Here is a 25,555-nt window from a genome sequence, read left to right on the forward strand (position 1 = left end):
AAAATTTTTGAATAAAAAATTCAATTATTAGCCTCTTTCAGTCTACGAGAACATTAACAAAAGGTCTCAGAATTTGACATTATGAAATTCTTCCATCATAAAATATCATTCGTATTGATGTGTTGTAAAATTATTTTTTTAATATAATACAAAATAGATAGATCCTGGTTGAACTGCATTTTAGATTTTCATTTTTACGATCATACATTTTTTTCAAATTATAAATTTTACTGAATGATTAATATCATTTTCAATATTTTTAACATTTAAAATTTGTGTTAATATTTGCGCTGTTATTACTAATTTGAATAATTGTCGGAATAATCTAAAAAAAGTTGGTTCTTGAGCTTATATTTTTATAGCATTTCATTATTATAATTATGCATCATAGAACAGTTTTTGTGAACATCATGAACATTTCTAAATTATAATTTTCATAATAATAGAAGTTTTTAGTTATCAAGTATATGTACCGAATCTCCTAAACATTGCTCTTTCCTCTTACATACTTAATTTATATCCTTAGACAGTCAGCTGGCACAGCTTTTTACTTTTTGAATTTAAATTTGCTACTTCAAAGAATTTCTCAGATAATTAATCAGAGGTTTTCATGAATGATTTTACCATATTCTTATAAAATGTTATTCTTGTATAATGAAAAAAATAGATTGGGCCTAAATTATTCATGATACACATCACCCGGCTAATTAATTAATTTATGAATACCCGAAAATTCTAGTTAAATCAAGAAACCTGCGAAATATATATATATATATATAATTTATCGAATAAGTTTTTTGGCAAACACAGCAACAGAATTACTGAGAATTTACACATGGTGTTACTAATCTAATCTAATTTTTTAAGTATTTTTCAACTATACCATTTTAGCAATACCTTTAACTGGCAAAAGTATTCATACCCAGCAATAATATGTCTTATAAATAATTCAAAATGGGTTTTATATTTTAATCGTTTCGAAGGTGAGACAACGATGATATGGACGCACTTCCCTTAAATTTATTATCCTTCAAACTTACGAGAAAAAACGTTTTTACTCTATAATATAGAACTGAAATAGAAATGAAGATGGAATTCGAGAACAACTAGAACATAGTTTTGAAAGAACTCGACTAGAATTTTTGACTGAGTACTATATAGTGGAGATTTTTGAAATAAAACTATAATACTAATTTTTTGTCACTTTTCTTTTCCATTCGTCTTACGACATCATCACATGTGCGATTGTGTTGATTAGCGCGAGACATACAAGCTGGAGGCGATGGCCCAAGACAAGGGCTTTCCACCTTTGTCGAGAACGGTGGAGGTACAAATTGATGTAGTGGACCGTGCGAATAATCCGCCCGTTTGGGACCAAACTGTGTACGGCCCAATCTTCATAAAAGAAAACATGGCTATCGGGGCTAAAGTAGTGTCTATTAAAGCCAGGTCTGTCATACTGTTAATGTCTACATGCTGCGGCATGAGTACATTTTTGTTTTGAAATCATTTTTATTTTTGTTTTTCAATTGTACACGAAATTACAACGAGGTACCTTTTTTGCACCCTATAAGAACTGATTTTTATATTACACCCGAAGTTGTTTTTGAAATGATTATTAACCTCGTTCCAATAGGTTAGATCGAGATTTTATTTTTATAAAAAGAAAAATCAAATTTTTTTGAAGTATTGTTGAAATAGTAATTTAACTGCTATAATTTTTTAAAGTCAATACATTTATTGAAATCTATAAAGAGTGCATGATGTTACACTACTTAATCACGAAGGAAATCGTCTAAAGTATTATTTTGAGTGATTTTTAAGAACTCAAATCTAATCACTTCTCAAATTTAGTCACTTATTACCATAGGTGAAACTTCATAATTTTTTAAGTTTTCATTGAGTCTTTTTTTGCATCTTAAAAAATTACATTACGAAATTCGTATCGTAATACGAAGTTCAATTTTTTCAAAATTCGGTTGAAAGTACGAAGCAGTGAAATTGCTAGGTCATTACAATTTTTCCATTTTCCTTTTTTTGTGTTTTGAATTTTTAGACAATTTTTTCAATGGTAAATAAAATATTTGCTGAAGCTGCACGAATAGCCCCTCCCCCTTTTTACCAATTTAAATTCAAAACATTTTCGATGACAACTACTTTGTGTCAACAAATGTGAGTTTTGTTGACATAAACTCGAGTTATGTAGTGTCGACTACAAATTTTTATTTATATTATGAACTTTTTTAATAACGAAACAGTATAATTTTAAATCTATATATTAATCTCGTACTAAGGTGATAGTCTCATGTTATAAGGTTTCTAAAAATTTTTATCCATTGCTGCATGCTAATGGTGGTACTTCAGACGTGATTACTCATCACAAAGTCTATTTTCCGCATGAAGTAAACGAAGTGCGATGGGGGTGGATATCATTATTGCACTCGTATCTTTACAGCCTACGGAATATTCAAGTTTCATACTAACTTCTCAATAGACTGATAATATCCCATGATCATGGCAAGAATTAACAGTTCACTTTAATTTTTTATCTAAAGACTTTTTAATATTTAATTATTTAATTTAATAATAATGATAATTTGTCGATGAATTATAATGTTAAAATTATATTTCTATATTATATAATGAGAATTAAGTCCTAATTTACTCTTCAAGGAAATCCTAAGCCAGGGAAAGTCAAAATAACAAACACTTTTTTCCAATTTTTAAAAATAAATTTTCTAAAAAAACTCCGTATAAGTTTTAAAAATAATCAATCAAAGACATTTGCGCACCTTTTTTGAAAAAGAATTAATAGAAATATTAGACAACGTATTTAAACATTTTCTCAATTATGAACTGCCTTAGATGTAAGGGTACCATGATTACTCTGTTTTATAGATCAAGTTATCACAACTGTTTTTAATGTTTTTTTTACTTGATCATTTTGTTAAAAAGCTATGAAGACTCTTTTATTTTGTCATTTTTAATGAATGGTTTTGAGTTTTGAATGGTTTTTCTCAGAAATTTTTGAAAAAATGTGTTTAAACGACATCGTTTGAAATTTTGAGCATTCCGAGAAAGATAACAATATAAAAGGATCCGTAAAACTTATAGAAAATATCAAATATGAAAAGAGCTACAGTAAATACAGCTATAATAACTTGATTAAAAAATCGGTTGGTTTTAGTGTACTTTTAATTACATTTTAAGAATTGGTTTTTAAAAAATATTATATAATAGTATCAAACAAAATTATGAAAAAGAAAAAATTTGGTCTAGAAATTTAGATTACAGGTGCATAATAATAAAAGTTTTTCTTTACTATTGATTAAATGATCTTATGAACTTTCATAAATTCAAAGAAACCGTTGAAATAGGAAAATTATTTATTGAATATTGCGTAAATTCACAATTAAATAATTAAAAACAATATCCGAAATCTTATTTGAATTTCTAATCAAGGTTAATGTAAAAGATAGCGAATATTAGATCTGAAGAGTTATTTTTTGGGGGGTGAGTGTGAATACTATTTTCGTTCCTTAGGAAAGTACATTTTTATGAAATGAGAGAGTCCAAATTAAAAATATTTGATTTTTATTTTACCCACGAAAATAAAAATGTCTAAAATTAAAATTTTTCTGTTTTGAAATCAATAAAAGATCAATAATTTGAACCATTAGAAAGTATATGGAATTTTTTTTACAATTAGTTTTCCGATCTTTAGAAAAAAAATTTTATTTAATCAAGAAAATGTTAGTAATTATTAATGATACCGATTAAAATAAACGGTGCCTATTTTGTTCAATTTCTGTTTAGTAACTGATAGTTTTTTTTGGTTTGCATTAATTAACTGGAAAGCTCTTTGATCTAATTAAAATTTTTTATACCTACAGCTCTGGCATCGAAAATAATCCAGTGGTATTTTATCATTTGATGCCCGGTTCAACTGCTCAAACCAACAAATTCCATACATTTTATTTGCAACAGCGACCTGATAAATCAGTTACTTGGGCTGATATTAAGGTCAACCATCCATTGGACTTTGAAAGCATTAAAGAGTATAATCTTACTGTGCGTGTAGAAGTAAGTACTAAAATTAATTTACAATACATTAACGGCTTTGTAAGATAAAGTAATTAAATGACATACAATTTTAATGATAGATTTTAAAAATGTTGGTCAAATTGATGACAATTGTTTTGATTTTTAAATTTCTATTTTGAATAACAATTGATGCCATTTAATTGATATTTGAATTTTAACTTCAGAATAATGGTGCTCAACAACTTGCATCCGAAACAACAGTTTATATCATGTTAGAAGATGTTAATGACGAAATACCACTTTTTACTGAGCGTGAACAAGAGACCGTTCTGGAAGGCGAGCCAGTAGGTAGCAAAGTAACGCAAGTGAATGCAATCGATAAAGATGGTACTTTTCCTAACAATCAAGTAAGTTCATTTGATGATGATCATTTCATAAAAATTGTAAATTTTCGAGATTTTACCTGCCAATTATTTTTCCGTTTCTCGAAAGGTTACTTACTATGTCGTGGATAGCGATCGAAATGAAGGAAAGGATTATTTCGAAATCAATAAAGAGACTGGCGAGATATTCACAAAAGTTGTATTTGATCGTGAAAAACAAGGAGCCTATGCGTTAGAAGTTGAAGCGAGAGACGGAGCGCCATCCGCACGTCCAAACAGTAATGGACATCCTAATTCCGGTGAGAAAATTTTAGATAATTCATAATGTGTAGCACCTAATTTTATATGATTATTCTTTAACAATTTTTGAATTATCTGTCCAAACAGATAACAATAAGTAATTATAAGCGTTTCACTTGATTTCCGAGTTAAAAGAATGTTTGCATAAATAATCCGAATAAATTTACTACTAACAATTTTAAATGGTTAACCCAAAAATTGATGAATTTAAAATTATATTATGTCTACATATTTACTATAAACGTATTATAATTTGGTGAAATGAATACGTATTAAAATAATTCTCTTCGCCATTATAACATATATTCGCGTCAGATCATAAAACTCAAATTTTTATTTTCAGTCACTAAATTCATACGTATTGGCATTGCCGATAAAAACGATAACCCACCTTATTTCGATAAGGTTCTTTATGAAGCCGAAGTTGACGAAAATGAAGATATACAACACACTGTTCTTACAGTGACAGCAAAGGATCACGATGAATGTAAGTAAAAATACGATTTATCTATACATTACGTACTTATTATTGATCATTCATTACCCCGATAAAAATGTTGAACATTAATAACGGTTCATTGACCGAAAATGGTCTAAAAAGTACAATTTAACTTCCAAAATTAATATTATTTTTTCGACCATTTTAAATACGATGATATCACTTTAAGCCTCCACCAATAGATGGCGAGTACCCATATATTTGTTAATCTGCAAGTAGCAAAGTCAGAATAATTGAATAAGTAAAGCACAGTTTTTGCAAAATGACGCAAATTCTCTTTTCAAAAAAGTTGAAAAAATGCTAGTTAGTTTAACTTGAAACCTAGCCCCTAACCCCAAACTTGCATTCCCCGTTTAATACATGTTTTAAAATAATATATTACTTTTCATATTAAATTGTTTATAATAATAAAATTAATAATTAAAATATTTTTAGCTTCGCGTATCAGATATGAAATTACGAGCGGTAATATAGGTGGAGCATTTGCTGTGAAAAATATGACCGGTGCTATCTATGTAGCTGGTCCCTTGGATTACGAAACAAGGAAAAGAGTAAATAAATCATTTTTGGAATTTAAATGTGTAACTTAATTCAATTCTCATCAAACATATTTCTACTCTTAGTACGAATTACGATTGACAGCATCGGATAACTTGAAGGAAAACTACACAACAGTTGTGATACACGTAAAAGACGTCAATGATAACCCACCTGTATTTGAGCGACCAACATATCGAACGCAGATTACAGAGGAAGATGACCGCAATTTACCGAAACGAGTCTTACAAGTAACGTCATGAATTTCTTGATGTATAAAAATACGAAAAAAAATAGCGATGAATATGATTTTATCATTAATAAATAAATACTATTCAGGTAACTGCAACCGATGGTGATAAAGACCGACCCCAGAGCATCGTATATTTCTTAACTGGACAGGGAATCGATCCTGATAATCCAGCTAACAGTAAATTCGATATCAATCGAACTTCTGGAGAAATCTATGTGCTTAAGGTATGATTAAATTTCCATCCATTGATAGTAAACTACAGCTTCAAAAATTTAAATTATTTAATTAACGCATTAATGAATTTTTAGCCACTCGATAGAGATCAACCAACGGGTAGACCCCAGTGGCGTTTTACAGTATTTGCCCAAGATGAACGCGGAGAAGGACTTGTCGGTTATGCAGATGTTCAAGTAAATCTCAAGGATATCAATGACAATCCTCCTTCATTCCCACAAGGAGTTTACTTTGGCAATGTCACTGAAAACGGCACCGCAGGTATGTACTTTTACTTTTATACGAAATTTTTCCGGTGGATAAAAATCTAGTATTTTGATTGAGAATGATTTAATATTATTAAAAATTATTAATTTTACTAGGTATGGTTGTAATGACTATGACAGCTGTAGACTACGATGATCCTCACGAAGGGACGAATGCAAAATTATTGTATTCAATTGAAAAGAATGTCATCGAGGAAGAAACTGGGTCGCCAATCTTTGAAATAGAACCCGACACAGGTGTCATCAAAACAGCCGTATGTTGTCTCGATCGGGAACGAACACCTGATTATTCGATACAAGTCGTTGCGATGGATGGAGGGGGGTTAAAAGGTAAACCAAAAATTAATTCTTATAATTCTTTTGTAAGTTACCGGAAATCATAATCATTTTAACAATTATATCGACTTTCAATAGGGACGGGGACGGCATCGATACGGGTCAAAGATATAAACGATATGCCTCCCCAGTTTACCAAAGACGAATGGTTCACGGAAGTCGATGAGACTGATGGACCTGATTTACCGGACATGCCAATCCTGACTGTCACTGTTCACGATGAAGACGAAACTAACAAATTCCAATACAAGGTAAAACTTCAAACATCGCATTTTTTTAAATTTATTTTCTGTAATTGAACACGTTGCATAAATTTCAATTTTTTTTTATTAAAGGTCATCGAAAATAGTGGATATGGTGCAGATAAATTTACAATGGTACGAAATAATGATGGTACAGGCTCACTCAAAATTGTTCAGCAGCTTGATTATGAAGATCAAATGCAAACAAGTGGTTTCAGATTTAGAATTCAAGTGAATGACAAAGTACGTACAACATTATTGATAACTTGTAAAAAAAATTTCTGACATATTAAACACTTTTTTTAAAATTCTCTGTAAAAATTAGGGCGAAGATAATGACAACGATAAATATCACGTCGCTTATTCTTGGGTAGTAGTCAAGTTGCGAGACATAAATGACAATAAGCCTCAGTTCGATAAAGCCAATATCGAAGCGACTGTTCCTGAAAATGCCCCCGTGGGTAAAATGCTCGAAACGTTCAATGCTTCCGATCCCGACCAAGGTGGCAAGAGCAAAGTATCTTACTCGATCGACCGCAGTTCCGATCGAAAGCGACAATTTTTCATCTTCGAAAATGGAACGGTGTCGATTCAAAGGAGCCTCGATCGAGAAGAGACACCGAGACATCAGGTCAAAATCCTTGCGATCGACGACGGAATTCCCCCGAAAACTGCGACAGCCACTTTAACCGTGATCGTCCAAGACATCAACGATAATGCGCCTACTTTCTTGAAGGACTACAGACCGGTATTACCGGAATTCGCGACTGCGAGAAAAGTCGTTGAGATCTTGGCGACCGATGACGACGATCGGTCGAAAAGTAACGGACCTCCTTTCACATTCAGGATGGATCCAAACGCCGATGATGTCATTAAAGCGAGTTTCAAAGTGGAAAGTGATAACAGTACGTATAAGAGTAGAATTTTCAGATGATATTTTTACTGGGTAGTTTTTGTAAATTTAACTCTAAATTTAATTTTTTTGCTCAGAGGGAGCTAACGGAGATGGAATGGCAATTGTTTCGTCTATACGGTCATTTGATAGAGAACAGCAAAAAGAATATTTAATTCCTATCGTTATCAGAGATGCTGGGGAACCTTTGATGTCTGGTACGAGTACTTTGACTGTTGTCATAGGAGACACGAATGACAATAAAATGCAACCTGGTTCGAAAGATATATTCGTTTACAACTATGCGGTGAGTTGATCTTTTTAATATCCCTCGTCTTAAATCGACGGTTCTTTTCTTATGTCATTGAATTTTACAGGGACAATCTCCTGAGACTGAAATTGGTAGAGTTTACGTTTACGATTTGGACGATTGGGATTTACCCGATAAGAAGTTCTATTGGGACGGACCGGAACACGAACACTTCAAGCTGAACGAAGACACGGGCATGATCTCGATGAGACCCGGAACTCAGGATGGAAAGTTCCAACTGCGTTTCAAAGTTTACGATCGAACTCACACTCAGACCGATGTACCGGCCAACGTCACTGTCACTATTAAAAGCATTCCTTACGAAGCTGTTGTCAATTCAGGATCGGTACGAATTTCCGGCGTGAGCGACGAAGATTTTATACGCGTGTGGCATTACAAAGTGAGTATACTTTTTAAAAAACCATAAAAAAAGAGTTTCACTAGCTCTATATTAATTGAATAAATTTATCTGCAGACTCAAACTACAACGCGTAGCAAAGCTGACTTGTTTAGGGAAAAGTTAGCTGTACTACTCAACATTGAAAGAGACAATGTCGATGTGTTTAGCGTTCAGTTGAAAAGAAAAAATCCTCCACTAACAGATATAAGATTCGCCGCTCATGGCTCACCTTATTATAAACCCGTTAAGCTTAATGGTATTGTACTCATGCACAGAGAAGAGGTAAGTTTCCATTAACACGATTTTAATATTCAATGTGAAATTTTTTTTTATCAATTCACTTATTTTCATTCAGATTGAGCGAGATGTTGGGATAAATATTACCATGGTTGGAATTGATGAATGTTTCTATGAAAATGAAATGTGTGAGGGAAGCTGTACAAATACTATGGAAATTAGTAACTTACCGTACATGGTCAATGCGAATAAAACCGCTTTGGTAGGAATTAGAGTCGACATGATTGCCGAATGTACTTGTGGTGCTCGAAACTTTAGCAAAGGCGAATCTTGCAAGAACAATCCTTGTTACAATGGAGGACGTTGCATCGAAGGGGCGTACGGTTTGACGTAAGTTTGGAAAAAATATGTTTCGTCTCATATATCATGTCCTATTGAGTATTTACGAATATCTAATTATTATTTATAGATGTCAATGTCCAGCTGGTTACAATGGACCTCGTTGTCAACAAACGGCAAGAAGTTTCCGCGGGAATGGTTGGGCTTGGTATCCAGCCCTCGAAATGTGCGACGATAGCCACTTGAGTTTCGAATTTATAACCAGAAAATCCGACGGATTACTGCTGTATAATGGGCCTATTGTACCTCCGGAGTCTGACGAAATCATGGTATCAGATTTTATATCCGTGGAACTTGAACGAGGCATTCCAAGACTATTGATAGATTTCGGATCAGGCACGTTAGAATTAAAAGTAAAAACGAAGCGAACTCTTGACGATGGCGAATGGCACAGGCTAGATATATTTTGGAATACCGAGACTGTCAAACTCATCGTTGATTTTTGCAAATCCGCCGAAATAACCGAACAAGACGATGGCTCCATGCCCGAATTCAACGATCTCACTTGCCAGGCTCAAGGCAAAGTGCCACCCTTCAACGAATACCTGAACGTAAATGCTCCGCTGCAAATCGGTGGTCTGTACGTCGAGCAATTCGAGCCGGACCAATACAAGTGGAAGTACATGCCGGTCGGAAAGGGCTTCGACGGTTGCATCAGGAATCTGTTCCACAACAGCAAGCTCTACGACTTGGCTCATCCGGGCTTGTCGAGAAACAGCGTGGCCGGCTGCCCGCAAACGGACGAGATCTGCAACAATCAGGAGTCGACGTTCAGATGCTGGGAGCACGGCACCTGCGTCGGCAGCTTCGTCGAGGCCAGATGCCAGTGCAATCCCGGCTGGACGGGACCGGGATGCATGACGGCCACCATCCCGACCATGTTCAAGCAGCAGAGCTACGTCAAGTACGCCCTGTCCTTCGAGCCCGACAAGTACTCCACGCAGATACAATTGCGCTTCCGCACCCGAGAGCCGACCGGCGAGCTGTTCCGAGTCAGCGATCAGCACAACCGCGAGTACGCCATTCTCGAGGTCAAAGAGAGCCGACTCAGGTTCAGATACAATCTCAACAGTTTGAGAACGGAGGAGAAGGACATATGGCTGGCAGCCGTGTCGGTCGACGACGGACAGTGGCACACGGTCAGAGTGTCCAGATTCGGATCCGCTGCGACTCTGGAACTCGACGGTGGCGAGGGACGCAGATTCAACGAAACTTTCTCGTTCGAGGGTCACCAGTGGTTGTTGGTCGATAAGCAGGAAGGAGTTTATGCCGGTGGGAAGGCCGAGTACACGGGCGTCCGAACTTTCGAAGTTTACTCCGACTATCAAAAAGGTAATATTAAATTAAAATGTATGCCTGATTTTCCAGTAAGTTTTTCGAATGGCATTCTACTAATAATATCATATAAATTTTAGGTTGCTTGGATGATATTCGACTCGAAGGCAAACATTTACCTCTTCCACCTGCAATGAACGGAACGCAATGGGGTCAAGCTACGATGGCGCGAAATTTGGAGAAAAATTGCGCGTCGAACAAGCCATGCGCGAATGTGATTTGTCAAGATCCTTTCGAATGCGTGGATCTGTGGAACGTATACGAGTGCACGTAAGAATATTATTCGATTTTACCTCTTCGAAATCAAAATTTTTTCTACTGTTCGAAATTCAAATGCTAAATATGATTTTAACTAGATGCGGGGAAGGCAGGATAAAGTCCCCCGATAACAAAGGATGCATGGATAAAAATGAGTGCATAGATTATCCTTGTTTGAACGGTGGCCGATGCATCAATCAAGATCCTCGATTGCGCTACAGGTGTATTTGCCCCGACGGTTTTTGGGGAGAAAATTGTGAGCTTGTTCAAGAGGGACAAACACTAAAACTAAGTATGGGAGCTCTGGCTGCTATTTTAGTTTGTCTACTTGTGATTCTTGGTAAATTTTAAAATTCAAAAATTATTCACGGCATTATTTTGAGAGACAATAAAACTATTACATTTTTTTTCAATTTTCAGTTTTAGTATTAGTATTTGTAGTGTATAATAGAAGAAGAGAAGCACTAATTAAGTATCCAGGACCAGACGACGATGTAAGAGAAAACATTATTAATTACGACGACGAAGGTGGCGGCGAAGATGACATGACTGCTTTCGATATAACACCTTTACAAATTCCTATTGGAGGACCCATTCCAGAAGTAGGAGGAAAATTACCTCCTTGTAAAATAGTCTGTGAGTACTGAATTTAAATACATCTTGATAAGTGGATTGATAGAACAGGTTTTTTATGAGTTTCAATCTCCGTTTCATAGATCCGACCGGACAAGAACCTAACGTTGGTATATTTATTGAGGATCATAAAAAGAGAGCAGACAGTGACCCTAACGCACCTCCATTCGATGATTTGAGGAATTATGCTTACGAAGGAGGTGGAAGTACAGCTGGCTCGTTATCTTCACTGGCTTCTGGTAAACATCCATTTATTATTGATTCTTTTTAACAGCGATAATATAACCTTCGTAGAAATGTTCAACTTTCTGATTATCCAAAAGTTAATTTTTAAAATGTTTACATTTACATTAATTATCTTGATTTTTTTATTATAATTATGTTAAAATTATTAAACGCATTTTGAATCATTTAAACATTAAAATTCAACTTTCAAGACAAAAAGGTATCTAACTCGAGCGCAGCGCAAAAAGGTATCTAACTCGAGAGTAGAAGCAAAAAGATAGCTTATTCAAACGAAGTGGCAAGAAAGTTTTTGCTCGCTGAATTAAGGTTGGTAATGTAGCCGTAAATGATGAAATTTTGTTTCAACATTCAACATTCAACATTTAATTCCAAGTTATGTAAAGCCTATAACTTCTACTTTCCTCTCAGAACATAGAAAGTTCTCCATAAGTGGCAAATTGAGTCGAAATCATGGTGAGATTGATTTGTTTGCTCGCATTACAAATGGATGAAAATCATTACAGTAGCTCAATTGTTTTTCCTCTTTTTTGCTCTTATAAAAACAAAATTTTATCATGTACGGCTACGTTGCCAACCTGAATTCAGCGCGTCAAAACTTTTTTGCCACTTCGTTTGAATAAGCTACCTTTTTGCTTCTGAGCTTGAGTTAGATACCTTTTTGTCTCTGCGCGCGAGTAAGTATCCTTCTTGCTACAGATTTGAAATAGATACCTTCCAGCGCTGGGGTGACAATATGTCCATAAAATGTTGAGTATTTCTACCTGGGAAGAACAACTTTCATTACTCATCTCGTTACTAAATTATCCTGCTTTTAACTGAAACAGAAATAGGCAGAGTGTATCCATTTTGAATCATGAAAAAACATTTTAAGATGATTCAAAAATTGTTTGTAAATTTATCAGTTGCTTGCAAAAAATAAAAACTGAACTTTTACAAATATTCAGATGTGATAGATAAGGCTTGAGTTTAAAAATATGTGAAATTTATCGTTATCGTCAAATGAGTGATGAATGAGCACAAGAAATTCAAATATAAAACATAACTCTTATGACCCATCACTGCAACAGACGAATATTAAATTAATTACTTCCACAAACAGGTACAGATGACGAACAGCATGAATATGAGTATTTAGGCAACTGGGGACCGAGATTCGATAAATTAGCTGACATGTACACTCCGACATCGCAATTACATCGTGAAAGTGACGAAGAATGCTAATTTCGTAAGAGTAACGAATCTGTTCCACTTTGAAACCATGAGAATACATGCAGCGAATGACTCAATGTATTTAAATATCAATATTAAAATAGCGATATGGGCTCAAACAAGCCGAAAAAGTACGATTCCAGAAAGTAATGTGATCTTGATGGCCATTAATAATCTTTGTGACTGTTTAGAGATTTAAAAGAGTGACTTACGTGTGTGCGCTCGTCTGTACATGCAAACCACACTCAGAATTTAAAATGTAGTATTAAGTGTATGCTCATCTCATTGGCAATAATGTATATGTGAAATGTTTAGAAAAAAAACATTATTTTTGTTCAGATCACTGCCATTGATGCATTACAAGTGGCGTAAAAAAACTAGTCACGTTTTTACAGTATTTATTGTATGATATTATTTTTGAATTATATTAACTTCTTTTGAATTTTTAATTAGCGCTTGTTAGATATTTGCAAGCTGACAAATCACCATCAAGATGTATTATTATTCAAACTAACCAAGGAAAAAATCGATTACTCTTTTGAGTTTGAGTTGACTGTGAATATTATCAACATCAACGCTACACGAGCTTTGAAAACTCTGCTTTGTCGTAAAAACGACGAACGAAAAGCATATGAAAGGCTATCTCGGCCATTTGGTTCGCTATACTTGCCAAAGAAGGCGCTACCGCGTCTCTCGACTGTTTTGTTCATTTTAAAATATTTATTTTAAAATATAATTATTTTGTTGTTTAGCACCTGTAAAAATATTTTCTTATCGTATTCTAAATGATACTGATATATATTTTTTATTCTTTAAACGAGTTGCTTTTTATGATTTTGGGTTAGATTTTTCCATATTGTGTACATAAAAAAGAAAAATTCGGTTAGAAAGTAAGAGAACATTTAGGAATTGGGCGATGAGAAAATATTTTTGTAAGTGCACAACAAACATTTCCATGTTTGTATTTATACATTTACTCTCGCAAATTGGAAAAATTTATCGATACGTACATTTTGAAAGTATGTTGAGTAATGCATGAAAAGTTTTTCAGTACGGATAAAAAATGATTGACAAGAACTTCCTAAAAGCTACCACTGCTGACTGTATGATCCGTCTATTTTTAACTGAGTGAATACAAATATGTATCCAAAGAATTACTTGTAGTTTATAGCAAAAATGTTTCACTGCCATTTTTTCTTGCATTACCCAAGTATAAATATCATATTTACCTTTGTATGGCCAAATTTAACAATGCAATACCAAAAATGCAATTTGATCACAAACTGCTGGATGAAAAAAGTTTTTACTTTGTAGTGATGAATATTTCTGACACACCCACTAAAAATTATAAATGTAGTCAATTTACGAGTCAGTTGTCGCGCAACAGTTCATTGATAAGAAAATTAAATTTAAATATAAATATGATTAATGATTAAAATTAAGATACCAGTTAGAACGTAAATGAATCGAGTTTGTAGGTTAATGTAAAAGGACGAGAGGTCTATCATTAACTTATTATACAATTTTAATGACACATTATTACTTCAATGACATTTTAGACCCAACGACGTCTAATTTTATACAAGTTTACAACAATTAAATCAATTAATCAAAAAAGTATTAATTACCAAAAAAATTTGTGATATTAATTTTATTTTTTTTTAACAAATATAAACGATCCGTGAATCCGATTGACTTAGTCTCGCAATCATTCGAGAATTTAGACGTGAGAATGTAGACACTAGCATTTCGAACGTATTGTAAATTATTGAATGTGAAACTTTTAAAAATTGATAACTTCATTTTCTATATTGTAAATTTTTTGATTCGTTACTATTTTCATTTGTAAGAAATTACTTCATCATTCATCATTATCTAACTGTTATGAACATTTTAAAAGTATATACTTCAATTAAGGTGACACTTTTAAAAGGCAAAGATTCATACATTACTTCCGTCAAGTTCATTGACACGTTTTTTCCTACACTAGGCATCGTTTAATTCTCTAACTGTTTAGAATTAGTTTATACAGGATACAGTTACCGAAATAAACGAAACCGAGTGCAAAAATGCATAAAAGATGTTTCTTTTTAATGACTTTTTTCAAATTCCATTAGGTATTCCCGAAATGAGAGTCAAGTGTAAGGATCTTTAGCTTTATGTAAGTTTCTCTATACACCGTAAAAAGTGAAGATAATTGTTACAGTTGTGGCAATAATTGTTAAAGCCATTAATTTTAAATACTCAGTCGGAGGAGTTATTTCTAAAGTTTATACATAATTACTCTGTATTCATTTGATAAAAAAAAGTTTTCATTTGATATCTGAATAAAAAAACGAACTCAAATCGGAACCAAACGAAAAACATTTTTTTCATATTTCAACGATACTCTTATAAGACTGGTATAATATACTTAAATTCAAGCTATTGTCTCAAATTATCGATGATATGTATGCAATGATTAGAGAAACATTGTAGTTGATTTTTGTCTATGTATCTTTATAATGTATTCATATTTTATATTTGAATCGTCGTGTGCGACTCTCCCAGTATACCAAATTTGACTATCTTACAAATTATAAATATGTCATGTATTAGTCATTGTTATGAATGTACATCATTTCTATTCTGAAAAAGTTATTGGAGAACCCAATTATAAAAGCAATTAAATATTAGTGAAGTACAATTATTAAGAACTCATAAACACCTTGAAATAAAATTCTTTTTTAATACTTTTTGGGTAAAATTTTCTCAATCCTTTTGAACAAATTTTTCAAAATTAAAAATTTTTATTAATGACTTAGATATAGCTATTGACAAGAGACCTTTTCGTTTCGGCAAGAGAAATTTTTTCTTTTTCTTTTGGAGCTATGTACGCTTTTTTTAAATTTATTCACGCGAATCACAGTTTAACGCACTTTTTTGAGACTTTAATAAGTACAATTTTAACCTTGAATGAATCAATTTTAAACTAATCGAACTCATTATTACCTATAAACAAGCAGTGTTATGTACGTAATGACATAAAATAAATTATCGATTATTTGAGAGAGCTTGTTTAGAAATGCCTAGCGGCACAATTACATTGCCTACGGTTAAATTTGTGCCTATTGATATCACACAAAACAGTGCAAAATCTAAACTATGTAGTTCTCTTTCAAATTTATGACCAGGGAACAAATAAAATCAAAATATAAATTTCCAGAGATAATAGAAGAGAAAAGCTATCTCAAAAACGACGACAAAATGTCTTACGAAAACCACTGTATTACAGGACATAACTAACAATTTTCTATCTTGAAAAATTCTTCAAATGAGTGAGAAAATTCTACTCAAAGACGTAGTAAAAAATTGATTGCAAGGCACTTTTGAGACTCAGAAAATGTGAAATGTCAAAACTGTAGAAAAGTTGCAGAGAAAATGTACAAAAATACATATTTAAGTTTCTAACATTCAGTTATTTACATTCGGTTTTAAAGACTTGAATACATTGCCTTCAAATTGGATGAAAAAATAGATTCTAAAGAATCTTCTGAATTATTTTGCACATTTCATTAAAATTATTAAATAAAAATAAGTGTTTGAAAAGACTATTTTATAAAAAAATAGTTTTATTAAGTACAAGTCATTCTTGTTCTCGGTGCTTGTGACATTCATATCGTACAAAAAAATTTTGATGAAGTAAAGTACAAAATTGATTAAATACGAAGTTAACCGAGTAGCCAAAATATTGCAGTGGTCATTGTTTTTGGCTACTTATATAACCAGGTATTCAATGAGTCTTGTAATATTTTTCAGCAAAATTTTTTCAAAATTCCACAGTATTACACAAACGCACGTGCATGAACACAAAACATCGGAACAAACTCAATTTTTTGAAGTCCCAAGATTTCACTTTTTCGACTGTACTTGGATAAAACTATTTTTTTATCAAGAATCTTTTTACGAAAACCAAATTTTTACATTGTTGGTGGTAATGATTTTAAAAGTGAAAGGTAAACTGCATATTCAAATGCAACATTTAATTACAAATCGTTTGAAATCTTCCAGTACCGATAGAGTCGTAAGAAATGTTCAAATTTTCGACCTTATTGGTAAATTTTCGATGTTGTAAAGTGAAGAATAAGAAAATGTTTGTAAGCTATTTACACTTGACTTGACTTTTAAAGTAAAGACTTTTAAAGTATATCATACACCAAGGAAGTGAAAATATGAGATGTTTAATTACGTGAAAATTCCGTGCAATCTCTACCGGAGTTTTCGTATACTTCTGAGGCATGTATCTGATCTTTTGCCATCCTCTTTACCTCTTGTAGCGTTTTTATTTCGTCTCCATTGATAAAGAATAAAGAAGCTATTTAAGGCCGAAGTATATACCATAGCATTTCACAAAGAAAGTGCTAATCGCACCACAACTATCGTACTTCATATTATAAACATTATGTAAATTCACACCCTTTTTGGTTTTGAATATTTCGCGACGATGCAGTGGATGACGAATGCACCAATGTATAGCTGATTGAGCGACGTGCGAGCCGCGATGCTATGGTGTGATCACAAAAAAACGTAACATAAATGTCAATCCAAGCCAAACTGCCGCGTGAGAAATATTTTCTTTCATTTAATTATAGAGCACTGCCTAAAATGTCATTTTTTTATATTGTCTGGTGTCTGTGTTACCACTTTTTAAGCATTTATTAGCATGATATTTATGTAATAGTTGATGACACAATTGGACACTATAATGTACAGATCTATTATATATTATAATATCAAATAGTTATTAGTGAGTATACTGCCACTGAATACATTCACTAGAATTATGACCTAAAGAATCAGTGAAATTTGATAGCAGTTATTATAATATATACGATAAAAATGAACATTTATAAACCTTATAAGATTTTGTTGTACACAAAATAAAAAGCCTACATTTTAATAAAAAAAAGCTCAATCAGATTTTTTTGGCGTTATTTAAACCCAGGGTAACAATAAAAAATATTATGAATAAAATTGGGAAATTGTGCTTATCATGTGCATAATTCTATTGAAAGGTTATGCATCATCTTTCTTTAGTATTTTGTCGGTATTAATTAATTTATTTATTTTTTATTATGATCGTATCGTTTTTTATAGATACTTCATTTTCACCGCAGTTGAAGTTTTATTTTGTCTTGACGTGTTGAAACATTTTAAAGTATAATTTTATGCTCAAAAAATATTTCACCACAAACCTCAAGCTATTTAAATTTTTTTCATTTGTCAGCACGAGCAAAAAAGCAACGAAATTAAGTTTCAAAAGAAAAAACCAACAAATGCTTCAAAAATTGTATACACTTTAATGGACTTTTTCATAATTAGGATACGACTCGTCTACATGTTTATAAGCAACACGGCATTCTCCGATTATTTCGAGCTTCCTGTGCTTATCGAACAAGAAGTACTTTACTTAGTACTTAGCCCACAGATCTATAAGAAGAGAATCAAGAGTTTCTGTGGCATCGAGCATCCATAAAAATGTGAGAACAGATATACAAATTGCTGTGTGCATCGCCGCCGCTTCTGTTGACATGTAGGAAGCTACCGTGATGAGATACGAGTATTTACCCAAATCGGCTTGATCATTTACCCATGTCAGCTGTAACACAATGGAATGGAAAACTTTAGAATAATTTTGAAGTGAGAATAGTATCAGATCTTTCAAATTCAACAAGATTACCGCTTTGCTTGACTCCTGAGTGAGACACCACGTTACGCGCATGAGAGGTATCCAAATCAACCGTTTCGCCAAATCTGATACCAAAGCCGATACAAGCATCTGCGAAAAGAGCGCGAAAGCGAAAGGATGGAAGTTTGTAGGAGATGTTAAGAGAATTTTTATTTATCAGGACAAACCTCGTAGATAATGAGAAGTTGTATTGGTGGTTCTTTCAATGATCGAGGCCATAACCTGTACTCGGCCAGTAAGCAAAGCGTGGAAAAAATGAAAATAAGAGATGCGTAGGATGAATCAAACGTAGGTTCCGGGTAGTCTTCCGAACAGAGTCCAATTAAGCAGATTTCCCGTAAATGCGTGTATAGTCCCGTGGCTACCACGATCAACCAATGAAAGTTCATACATTCCAAATAATCTCGTATCGCGTCCATTTTTTACAAAAAATCTAAAATTTCAACAACTGTACTGCTCGTATTTTTGACATGATTACCGTAACATTTTATGTTAATATACGTTGAGCCGCGATTAAAATTTGTTATGATTCTCAAAGAGTTATAAACACGCGAAACCAACTATGAACTGCAATCTAAAGACACGTAGGTTATGCTGAATTGTTGTTTACACAAGTTGTTTTTTCTGTCATTTCATGTGGCCATCCGATTATATTCATTCAACACTATATGAGTACTCCAAATATTAATTTAAGAAAATATTTTTGATGAAGCATTAGCCTTTAAAAATTGAAAAAATAATACATCCCATGGCATCGTAAAGAATTTTAATATTAAATGAGCAATTAATAAATAAAATTGCACAAAAGTCAAGAGTATACACAAACAACTTCTCAGTTTTAAGGTGAAAATTAGATTTGAAGAGGTGTATAACTCGAACAAAGAGACCTCATTAGATCGCAGATTTTCACCACAATTTTAGTGGTGATTCTTTACTAAATAAAGAGTGCAACTCAATTTTTATTCGATATAATTAAATAATAAATATTAACCTTTTCATAAAATAATAAAGCTCCAATTAATCATAAGGTATCGATTTTGACAAAAATTTAATGGGGCAGAAAGTTATCTAAATTAGTTAAATAATACGTAAAGATTTTGCCAACGATTTTTAGATGTAGAAAAAAAGATCATTTTTACTAAGGAGAAAAACTAAAGTAAATACTTTATTATTAGAAATTTATTAGATTGCAAGAAAATTAAATTTAAATAAATATGAATATTTAATTATAAGAATGCAGTAGTTGTAAAATTTACAATTTAATCGTACTAACTACATCATAAATTAATTTTTTTACTTATGCTCAAATTTACATGGGGATTAAATAAAATTATAATCTCTATTTTTAAGATGAAATGCTGGTATGTATTATTAAAAATTATTTTTCTGCTGTACTTGCAAGGAAAAAATATTCCTAGAATAAATGTGTGCAACTTGATCCGATAAAGCTGACTAAGCTTCAGAGCAAAATTCAATTTAAATAAAAATGAAACTGTTATAATAATATACAAACTTTATAAAGTTTAAAAATATTAGTCTTTCATACCTATTTTTCGTTGAAACTTTTATGTTACGATTATGAAAAACCTGTTCAATAAACTTATTTTTTTTAAATAGTTCAGAATGCCTATAAGTTGATTTAAATGCATCAATTCATAAAGCAATATAAACTTTTTTTTATATAAAAAACTCATCTTTTAGTTACCGAGATAAAAAAAAATGAAAAAAAAGTAAAATTACTTGGTTGTTTACGTACTTTACGTAAAAGTTGAAAAAAATAGTCTGGGTTTTTACTCATCGGCTCGCTATATTATTAATAAAGACTCCTTTACAGTCTGACGTCTCAAATTCTTATAATAAAATAAATTAATGCGAGGCTACCTACAACGTGCCAGATTCTTGTTGTGACGGTTTACGTTCGCACTGTTTGTGATTTTTTTTTATAAAAGGAAAGGCAGATTCTTGCGTCGAGGCCAGAAAAAAATGTTTACTGCAACTGTTTGTAAATATAATTGATATTACTTAAAGAATAATTAAAGATTGTAAAACATGAATAATTCAGGTTTTTTTATCATTCAAATTACAGTTTAATATGTAACTTTGTAAGGTAATATTAGTATCAAGGAAATTTTTTTATATGAAAGATTAGTAACTGAAAATTAAATACATCCTCCATAAAATCTAATTAAATTAGCTATTTATAATAGAAAATTCTGAAACAAAAGATTAAATTACAGTATTATTGATTCAAACATACTCTTGAAAACATTGCAAATTATTACTTAAGAAGAGCGTGAAGAGCGCTTGAAATGCTATCAACGTCCCGATAAAAGTAAATATACAGCACTTGATATTAGCCAGCTGAGGAGAAAAGAAGGAGGCAGCTCTGGCGGGGCTGGCCGGGGATCAGGGTGGGGTGGTTGTTACCAGCTCAAATCTGTGCAACAGCGTGTAGTATACTGGCGTGAGAAGTCTCACTGAGGCGTGGATCGGCAATCACAACGTTCCGCGCAGCGACACATAACAAGAATTCGTTTACAGTCGATACAAATCAAGTGATTGTTTATACTTCAAAAGCAAGGTAAGCTCGGGAATTAATTTTTTTGTCTAATCAATTGTTATGATAGAGCCTCATGATTGTATGTTTTTTCGAGTAATACAAGCTCATTTTATGTGCAATCCTAGTTTCAAAATTCAAAATTAATAAAATTTAGGAAAATTTTCAATAATATAAGAATATTTACATTGATAAACTTATTATTTTCAAAAATTAAGTGTAAATTATAAATAATTCTTTGCTCAAAACTAGTTTAATCGAACTGTCAGTGAGCTTTTTTTATTCGGGTGACTATCAAATTCCATAATAAAAATGTAGACTCAAAAATTTACATATTTTATGAAACTTCATTTATTTATTTTTTGACTACACCAGAAATTATCATTCCATTCTTTTTTTCACGTACAAAAAGTTAACAAATATACGTGCTTGTCTCGAAAGAGTCATGTGTGCCTTTATCACACATCTTAAAATATTACGACAGCTTTTGAAAAAGTATTTATGCAATTGATTGCTCAGGTGAACGATTTTGATACACTTTAGCAACCGAAAAACATTGCATAAAATTCATGATTTTTAAATTTTAACTCTTCAGCTCAGTTATTCATTTATCTTTGACATGAATTAAATTATTTTTTCTCTTAATCCAAAATTTTCATTAAAAATATAATATCTTTTGAGTAAAATCACTATACGTCACAGTTTATCACTGAATTAAAAAAAACATTAGAATATATTTTTCCCGTAGTACCTTTATATGACAAGTAGGCAAATTAATTACTTGAAGTAATTGAAATTAATTTATTAAGAACATGTGTATTGCAGGACAATGGATCCAAATGAGTTCAAGGACTTTTCCAAGGATATGACAAGTTTCATTGTAAATTACTTGGAAAACATCAGAGAAAGGTACTTAAATAAATGTATAAATTTTAGATCAAGGCTCACATTGTTTATACGCATAACTGCCTCACGCATATTACTACCGGGTGATAGACATTCAGATGAAATCGAGTCATTTAATTGAAGGCTAAACGCTAGTCGAGGGAAAGGAAAAACAACCTTGATTTAAAATGTGTAAAATATATGATATTATTACGAAACAAAACATTATGTTGCATAAAAAAAAATTGTTCAGTGGGTCAATTCAAACTTTTTTTTCCATACACTTTTCATCCGGTCTTTCAATTTAATTCAAACGACGAGGAAATTCCATCCAACTTAATCGATTTACGTTTGAATATGATCGAATTATTTTTTATTACAACAATTTAAATTTTACAGGAGAGTCTTGCCAACCGTCGAGCCGGGATACATGAAACCATTGCTTCCCGAAGAGGCTCCACAAAAAGCCGAAGATTGGCAAAATATAATGAACGATCTGGAAAGAGTTATCATGCCTGGTGTCACGCATTGGCACAGTCCAAAATTTCACGCGTACTTTCCAACGGCGCAATCGTATCCCGCGATTGTAGCTGATATGCTTAGCGGTGCTATTGCTTGCATAGGCTTTACTTGGGTATGTTGAAGCAATATCAATAATGATAATAATAATAATAACAATGGCAATCATGGTAATAGCTCGTACGATCTTCTCAATTTAGATTGCGAGTCCTGCTTGCACCGAACTCGAGGTGATAATGCTCGATTGGCTAGGCAAAATGATTGACTTGCCAAAACCGTTCTTGGCTTGCAGCGGCGGAAAAGGAGGAGGTGTTATACAGGTACATAAATATTTCGATGTTTTTATTCTATATTGGATGACTCAGTTATATTTATTCCATTATTTTAGGGAACTGCGAGCGAAGCTACTTTGGTCGCTCTTCTGGGGGCGAAAGTGAAAAAAATTAAGCAAGTAAAAGAGCAACATCCAGACTGGTCAGACAGTGATATTGTTGGAAAATTAGTGGCCTATGGTTCAGGTAAATAGAAAAAAAAATTTCTTGAATTACAAAAACTTCAAAAATTACCTTCATTCAACATTATCACGAAGAGAACGATTTCTCTTGTAATGACTCTAATTACTGCATTTTCATTCAAATTTTACTGATCCATGATCAATTTAAAAAAAATAACTACAATTATTAATTTCATCAAATTCTTGAATGAACTTCAATTAAAATATTGTTTATCCATAACAAAATTGTCATTTCATTCGCTTTCAAAATGTTACTAGAGACTTATTCAAAAGTATTGATTTATCTACGATGCTGGATACTAGTTGTATAGGGTGGAAAGTCGGAGGGGGGGGTGGTGAAGTTAGATGGTCTACAGGCTTAGGGGTATGCATGGTGAAGGGAGGTAAAGGAAGAAGGGGTACTCACTGTCATGACGTCGAAGCACTTTATCAAATAGCACTTTGTTGTCATGGCAACGCATAATAATCACTAAGGATTTTATGTTTGACCCTTGAAACTTTTTCCATTCACAGCTGAGTGGACAACATTTTTTTATTCACTCAAGTATGTTTTTTACATGATACTTGAAACACACTAACAATGATTTTCATAAACACTTTCATTTTTGCATAAATTGTTGTTTTCAAAATCTTTTAGCAATTTACTTTTATGATATTATAATATTTGAAAAAATTTAATGATTGATCATGATGTTTGCCCAGCTCAAGCTCATAGTTCGGTAGAACGTGCAGGACTCTTAGGAGGTGTCAAGCATAGGTTGCTAGAAACTGATTCTAAGCATCAACTTCGAGGAGAAACATTAGCCGAAGCTATTCAAGCTGATAAGGAGAACGGGCTAATTCCATTTTACGTAAGAATCTCTATTACTAATTTCCAACAAATTTTGATGAAGCTCATTATTTATTTCTACGTGATATTTTTTATTCACAGGTTGTTGGTACTTTGGGAACAACATCGTCTTGCACATTCGACCGTATAGATGAGCTAGGACCAATTTGCAATAGCGAAGAGATCTGGTTGCATGTCGATGCTGCTTATGCCGGTGCGTTAAAAATTTATTCAGAACTCTATTTTTATATAACAGACATTACTAAACCATTTGAAATTATTTCAGGTTCGGCTTTCATATGTCCGGAATTCCGTTATCTCATGAGAGGAGTAGAAAGAGCTGATTCGTTCAATTTCAACCCGCATAAGTGGATGCTGGTGAATTTCGATTGTTCGCCCCTTTGGTTAAAAGATCCTACTTACGTGATTAATGCTTTCAACGTTGATCCTCTTTATCTCAAACATGATATGCAAGGATCTGCGCCAGACTACAGAGTATGTATATTTTTTCCCAAAAACAATTATCGTTCAAGTACTTGTATCTTTATTTTCTATTCACGTGAAAAAAATTTTTTCTGCAGCACTGGCAAATTCCTTTGGGAAGAAGATTCAGAGCATTAAAATTGTGGTTCGTCCTGCGTCTATATGGAGTAGAAAATTTACAAAAATATATTAGAAATCATGTCGCTCAAGCTCACGAATTTGAATCGTTAGTATTGGCCGATCCACGATTCGAGATCGTCGAAGAAGTCGTTCTGGGATTAGTATGTTTCAGATTAAAGGTAATATCATTTATAACTTATAATTATAATTATGCAAATGATAATAAAGTACTAATTTATTTAAAAAATTTTCAGGGTTCAAATGAATTAAATGAACTATTACTGAAACGTATTAATGGAGCAGGTAACATTCATCTAGTTCCGTCCAAGATTAATGACTGTTACTTTTTACGTTTAGCTATTTGCTCTCGCTTTTCTGAGAGCAAAGATATTCAGTATTCGTGGCAAGAAATCAAAACTAGAGCCGATGAAGTATTAAAAGAAAACTCGGCTTAGAACTGATCACGCTGCGTACCTACTCTATAATTTTTTGTTAGTTAATTAAAAGTTTATTCAAATTTGCATTTTTATTGTCTTGGTAACGGTTCAATCAACGATTTCTAGTTGAAATAAGTAATTAAATCGATAAAAGAGTTTAATTCGTGAAAGTCAACGACCGAAGCAAGACTTGAATTTGACAATAATAAAGAAAGTATTTTGATTAAATTATAAGGTATAATTGACAATAATTAATGGGACCAATTATAAATTCATTCATGAATTGTTGATGAATTGATAAAAATGAATCTAGTGGACCAAAAAAATGAAAACAATACAAATGTTTTAAAGTGATGAATTTAAAAATTATACCTGTTACATTGTACGTGTGTCAAAAAAATACTAGCAAATTGAGAAAAAAACTATAAAAAAAAATGTTTCGAATCAATAGTTCAATTGATATCATATAC

General features: G+C 32.5%; 3 protein-coding genes across 4 annotated transcripts in view; 2 read left to right on the forward strand and 1 right to left on the reverse strand.

Moving 5' to 3' along the window:
• The window catches only part of LOC106654517 (neural-cadherin), a 28,597-nt gene extending 14,430 nt beyond the window's left edge, over window positions 1-14,167 (forward strand). For both annotated transcript variants that reach the window (XM_023463452.1, XM_023463453.1), the window contains 23 exons: window positions 1,259-1,449; window positions 3,894-4,083; window positions 4,269-4,451; window positions 4,537-4,726; window positions 5,071-5,214; window positions 5,662-5,777; window positions 5,850-6,014; window positions 6,103-6,240; window positions 6,325-6,511; window positions 6,613-6,846; window positions 6,931-7,103; window positions 7,188-7,337; window positions 7,420-7,999; window positions 8,085-8,293; window positions 8,364-8,696; window positions 8,772-8,978; window positions 9,052-9,323; window positions 9,403-10,664; window positions 10,748-10,937; window positions 11,024-11,265; window positions 11,346-11,561; window positions 11,642-11,797; window positions 12,904-14,167. In XM_023463452.1, the coding sequence (XP_023319220.1) occupies window positions 1,259-1,449; window positions 3,894-4,083; window positions 4,269-4,451; window positions 4,537-4,726; window positions 5,071-5,214; window positions 5,662-5,777; window positions 5,850-6,014; window positions 6,103-6,240; window positions 6,325-6,511; window positions 6,613-6,846; window positions 6,931-7,103; window positions 7,188-7,337; window positions 7,420-7,999; window positions 8,085-8,293; window positions 8,364-8,696; window positions 8,772-8,978; window positions 9,052-9,323; window positions 9,403-10,664; window positions 10,748-10,937; window positions 11,024-11,265; window positions 11,346-11,561; window positions 11,642-11,797; window positions 12,904-13,025 (5,850 nt within the window). In that variant the 3' untranslated portion in view covers window positions 13,026-14,167. The remainder of the gene's footprint in view (window positions 1-1,258; window positions 1,450-3,893; window positions 4,084-4,268; window positions 4,452-4,536; window positions 4,727-5,070; window positions 5,215-5,661; window positions 5,778-5,849; window positions 6,015-6,102; window positions 6,241-6,324; window positions 6,512-6,612; window positions 6,847-6,930; window positions 7,104-7,187; window positions 7,338-7,419; window positions 8,000-8,084; window positions 8,294-8,363; window positions 8,697-8,771; window positions 8,979-9,051; window positions 9,324-9,402; window positions 10,665-10,747; window positions 10,938-11,023; window positions 11,266-11,345; window positions 11,562-11,641; window positions 11,798-12,903) is intronic.
• Window positions 14,168-18,414: 4,247 nt separating this feature from the next.
• Window positions 18,415-19,342, reverse strand: LOC106654767. Its single transcript, XM_014374765.2, has 3 exons — window positions 18,909-19,342; window positions 18,733-18,831; window positions 18,415-18,651 (listed from the first exon to the last, which is right to left on the reverse strand). The coding sequence occupies exons 1-3, from the start codon at window positions 19,158-19,160 to the stop codon at window positions 18,463-18,465; spliced, it is 540 nt and encodes a 179-aa protein (XP_014230251.1). The 5' UTR covers window positions 19,161-19,342; the 3' UTR covers window positions 18,415-18,462.
• A 1,848-nt stretch (window positions 19,343-21,190) lies between these two features.
• On the forward strand, window positions 21,191-25,419 carry LOC106654761 (aromatic-L-amino-acid decarboxylase). The gene is made up of 10 exons (XM_014374761.2): window positions 21,191-21,322; window positions 22,124-22,207; window positions 22,583-22,817; window positions 22,903-23,022; window positions 23,091-23,220; window positions 23,919-24,067; window positions 24,148-24,259; window positions 24,332-24,540; window positions 24,627-24,827; window positions 24,903-25,419. The coding sequence occupies exons 2-10, from the start codon at window positions 22,128-22,130 to the stop codon at window positions 25,101-25,103; spliced, it is 1,437 nt and encodes a 478-aa protein (XP_014230247.1). The 5' UTR covers window positions 21,191-21,322; window positions 22,124-22,127; the 3' UTR covers window positions 25,104-25,419.
• The last annotated feature ends 136 nt before the right edge of the window (window positions 25,420-25,555 follow it).

The sequence above is a fragment of the Trichogramma pretiosum genome, unplaced genomic scaffold, assembly GCF_000599845.2.
Source record: "Trichogramma pretiosum strain Unisexual culture from Peru unplaced genomic scaffold, Tpre_2.0 scaffold63, whole genome shotgun sequence".
Classification (NCBI taxonomy): domain Eukaryota; kingdom Metazoa; phylum Arthropoda; class Insecta; order Hymenoptera; family Trichogrammatidae; genus Trichogramma; species Trichogramma pretiosum.